At 39.9% G+C, this 4,539-nt stretch overlaps 1 protein-coding gene across 1 annotated transcript; it reads left to right on the top strand.

Annotated features, from left to right (window-relative positions):
- Window positions 1–758: 758 nt before the first annotated feature.
- Window positions 759–1,818, top strand: lrrc3 (leucine rich repeat containing 3). Its single transcript, XM_061792313.1, has one exon. The coding sequence runs from the start codon at window positions 898–900 to the stop codon at window positions 1,696–1,698; it is 801 nt and encodes a 266-aa protein (XP_061648297.1). The 5' UTR covers window positions 759–897; the 3' UTR covers window positions 1,699–1,818.
- The last annotated feature ends 2,721 nt before the right edge of the window (window positions 1,819–4,539 follow it).

Below are 4,539 nucleotides of genomic sequence, written 5' to 3'. Positions count from 1 at the left end.
AAGTAATTGCCTGCTGTGGTGTTTCCAGCCAGAAAAAAACAAAATAAATTCTCTTGCTCTTGGTGTGTTTGCTGCTGAGGCAGTCAGGTAACGTTTGCACGACTTGGCCTAACTGGGAAAGCGGTCCTTGTTCTGGACCCACTGCAGCAGCCGGTTCTGCATGGTGGGAATTTGAGGTATTTCCAAATCATCATGAACCTCTTCATGTGGGGTGTAATAATTTCACTTTGATAGTTGGGAATAAAATGTTGTTCAGAGTCCTGCTTGAGCCTGGCTTTGTTCCCCTTTATTGGTTGTCATGTTTTTTTCTCATTAGATAAAAGAATCCTGCCGACGACCCATAAACATGACAAGTGCTTTATGAAATTTGTTTCAATGAAATGGATTTCTCCCAATAATCACATTATACAGGTTGTAAACATTGCGTTGACTCATTTGGAGTGAACAGGGAACTATGAAGGCAACTGCCATTTGTATTCATAATGCAGAATTATCTGTACAGCATTTAGAGAAATAGAAAGCATTATGCATAAAATCCAATTCCAACTCATGCTACATTTAAGAACTGACGATAACAATGTGTATTCTTTTTTCTTGCAAGTAACATAATTTCTTTGTTTTTTTTCCAGCGATGAAAATGATGATGATTCCAACTTTGCCTGCCCCGACTCTCACACGCTATATCTATACTAATATTACAGAGTCCTGCTTGGATATTCCATATTTGGATAAAGTCTGCTGAAATCAACTCTCAATGACAACGTGAAGGATTATCTCAAGCAAAACCCCCAAAAGGACTGCATCATTAAAGCCATTAAATAACATTAGATTTAATGGCAATGAATTGTAAAATCAACTGAAAGGATGAGTGCTTTGACCCAAGAGGACTTTTGAGGTATGAACATGCAGGAGTTATTGGGGCCTGATGTGTCCAGGAAATCTCATAAAATCAATGGCTTCACAGTCGTCTGGGGCTTGCTCTTAGGAATATTATTTTCAAGCGTGTCATCTTGTCCAACTGGCTGCCACTGCACAGAAAAGAGTGGCATGACGGTGGTCCAATGCATGTCTCGAAAGTTGAACAAGATCCCGTCTGATCTCCCCAGAGATACGGTTGCTCTAATATTGGCATCCAATCATATTACCAAGATCCCAAATCTTGCCTTCAAGGAGCTTAACTACCTTCAGGAGTTGGACCTGTCCAACAATGACATAGAGACTGTGGACGTCGCGGCGTTCCATGGCCTCTCTGACAGCCTGCTGGTTCTTGATCTCTCAAATAATCGTATCCAAAGTGTGCCCAAGGAGGCTTTCGCCCACCTCAGAGCCAAAATCAACCTCTCGAACAACCCGTGGCACTGCGAGTGTGTACTGCAGGAGGTTCTACGGGAGCTGAGGCTGGACCCGGAGTCGGTGAAAGACGTGGTGTGCCACACCGCCGTGCAGGAGGAATACACAGGCAGGTCCGTAATCCAGGTTCTGGACTCAGGGATCAACTTCTGCAACTTTCACCACAAGACTACTGATGTAGCCATGTTCGTCACCATGTTTGGGTGGTTCACCATGGTGATTGGATATGTCATCTACTATGTGAGACACAACCAGGAGGATGCCAGGAGGCACTTGGAGTACCTCAAGTCTTTGCCGAGTAGCTCGCAGATCACGAAAGATTTTGACACCATCAGCACTGTTCTCTAGCAGGGCACTTTGTCTTTGTTTGTCTCAAAATATGTGAGTTATATTGTTGTTACAAAAGTGACAAAAAAACTTTTTTTAGGTCTTTATTAAAAGGTCAATTCTTTTGGTTTGGTTTACAAATTTGGCCCTTTCGTATGACAATTACAGGGGGACCTTCGGTTTAGGACAGTTTTGTTCCTGGCACTGCAAAGTAAACGGAATTTGTATGCAAGCCAGAACTCTTCCGTTGTCCAGCAAGTCATAATTACAGAAAATGTTTTTGTATGATATACACTCGTAGGCCATAAATATAAAACAATCAAATGAAAAACAGTAAGTACAACAGTAACTCAGCGTGTCTTGTGCTGCATGCACTCCTGCGAAAATTAGTTCACTGCGCATTGTTCTTAACCTTGGACCGTCATAAACTGAGGACCCCATGTATCATAAAAAAATAATGCTGCAATTAGCAAGTAACAGGTCATTGGAGCACTCTTAACTAATTCACTGCCAGCTGTTTTCAAAGAAGAGTTCCCTATATTGCCAGCCATTTTAGTGTTTTGACTTATCTTTCAATACCCACATAATATTTTCTTCTTTGAAAATACTGTATAAACACCAAATCTACCAAAAGAAACAGTCGAGTCAAGTAGTCTCTCCTTTCAAAAAAGGACAAAAAAAGTTTGTGTCTACCTTTTTTTTGTTCTTGAGTAATCAGTGGTAGACAAAAATCTGAGAAAAAAGATAGCTTTTTGTGAAAAGCCACATCTCAAGCAGAACACTGACGTTGACGCTCATATTGTTTTTGCTTTTTGACACCTCAAACTATAAAACAATAAAAATAAGACTGAGAAAGGGCTTCCAGTTTATTTACAATTATACAAATAAGAAAAGTGCCACATGGCTTTGTGTGACTTTCTGTACATGACGTTTGCCAGCCACTCCATGAACTCCATGATCTGAAATCCAAAGCGAAGCTATGTCACCATCTCCAGGGATCTGTTAGTCATTACAGTGGTTTACAAACCTGAATTTCACAGACAAGCTGGGCGAGACCATCTTTCATGCCTACCCAATTAAAAAAATGTGAATATATTCGCTATTGGCAGTGACTAAGTTAATAATGAATCCTCAAAGTGATCAACAAACCTGGATGCTATAAGCCGTCCACATCTTCATCGGAAATCTTTGAAATTTAGCCTCACCCATTTCTATGATACCTGCTTCTGTTTTGGGCTCATTTGGGTGAAGTTGCTAAAATGTCTGACTTCCTGTTCATTTTTGTGTGTGTGTGTGTGTGTGCATGTGTGTGTGTGTGTGTGTGTGTGTGTGTGTATGATCCACCTCAGAACATAAATCCTTAAAGCACACAAACAGCCACTTAACAAGCATCACTCTCTCACTCCATTACCTGCATGTTTATGTCCCCAGTGTAGGTTTAACTTTTATTACGGTGAATTGTCTGCAGACCAGCCTCTGCAGGTTGCAGTGGGGTTTGGTCTCAGCCATTCTACAACTTGCAGACATCCAGATGTCTCTATACTGGAAATGAGCCGCCTTCTGCCACTGGCATTTAGGACAATGAACAGCAGCAGTAAGCTAGTCTAGTGTTTGTGTATTGTAGATATAAATGCTGTTCTGCCGTTAAGAATTGTGCAATTGTAATGAAAACATTACCTCATGTAGTTGTATTTCAGGAAAAAAAAAAATAGAAGTTGCATTTTGAGAAAGTGACATGGACAGCCATACAGTACATTTGTTAGCCTTCATTATCAAGTAAATAAGTCAACTGATGTGACTTGATTATAGCCCATCAGCAGTCAGCTCTTTTCTGATGTTAAATATTACACAAATTCATTATTCAATTTAAGATAAATTTAATACATTCATTTCTGATCCAGATTAATGAGACAATATTTTTTTACAATTTTCTGTATGTTGCATTGGGGCAGCATGGTGAACAAGTGGTTAGCATGTCTGCCTTACAGTTCTGAGGTTTGGGACTTGAATCTTGGGTTCGCCGTTCCTTTGTGAAATTAAATGTTCTTAGACGTGAATGTGAGTAATTGTTTGTCTAATGTAGGAGCCCGACGAGTGATTGGCAACGTTTAGGGTGGACCCTGCCTCTCACTCAAAATCAGCTGGAATAAACTCCAGCTCATGGATGACAAATGGATGGATGGATGTTGCCTTGGTGAGGATTTAAGCACAGTATCCATCTTCTTGTGTTGTTGTTTTTTTAAATGTAAAATCGACATGTAGTTAAGAATAATATTGGATTAGAATTTGGTCAGTTAGGTTTCTGTGGTTTTACTCTGGTATCGTACTAACTTTAATAAACAACATGGAAACGATCATTTCAACTTTCAAAAGTTATAAAACTGAAAGATGAAAAGCAGTTTATTATTATTATTTAATAAGGAAAAACAATAGAAAACTCTAAACAAGTAATAAGTATTCTACTCCCATTCAACTTTTATTTCCTATTTTACAAGTGTTTAATGTGGCCACCACTTGCAGCACAGCTAACATCAATACAATAAGAGAATTCCTCCCAGGCTCATACTAACATATCACGATCTGCTAAATTGATCGCTGCTGATATTTGATGATCTTGAAACTGTGGAAACACCGTCAAATGTTTGGAGAGGGCAGATTAATGTCGAAAAGCACACTACACCGTGACAACCAGATTTGCTTTTATGAACTCGAGAACGCAAAACGCCTTTTGCTGAGGACTTGCCATTCCGAGGGTAAACAAACAACTGAACATTGCTGGAGGAACAACGCGACAACAGCGCACCTGTGGCAGCCATTCAAATTTGAGAAAACTCCTCTTTCAAATGGTCACTGACTCATTCC

Source organism: Phyllopteryx taeniolatus, chromosome 12 (genome assembly GCF_024500385.1).
Source record: "Phyllopteryx taeniolatus isolate TA_2022b chromosome 12, UOR_Ptae_1.2, whole genome shotgun sequence".
In the NCBI taxonomy this organism is placed as follows: Eukaryota; Metazoa; Chordata; class Actinopteri; order Syngnathiformes; family Syngnathidae; genus Phyllopteryx; species Phyllopteryx taeniolatus.
The sequence above is the reverse complement of the archived record's forward strand: the minus strand, read 5'-3'. Positions and strand labels throughout refer to the sequence as shown.

What these genes read in the sequence shown, in the direction of transcription:
- lrrc3 (XM_061792313.1), top strand. Translation starts at nt 898, where the DNA reads ATGAACATGCAGGAGTTATTGGGGCCTGATGTGTCCAGGAAATCTCAT.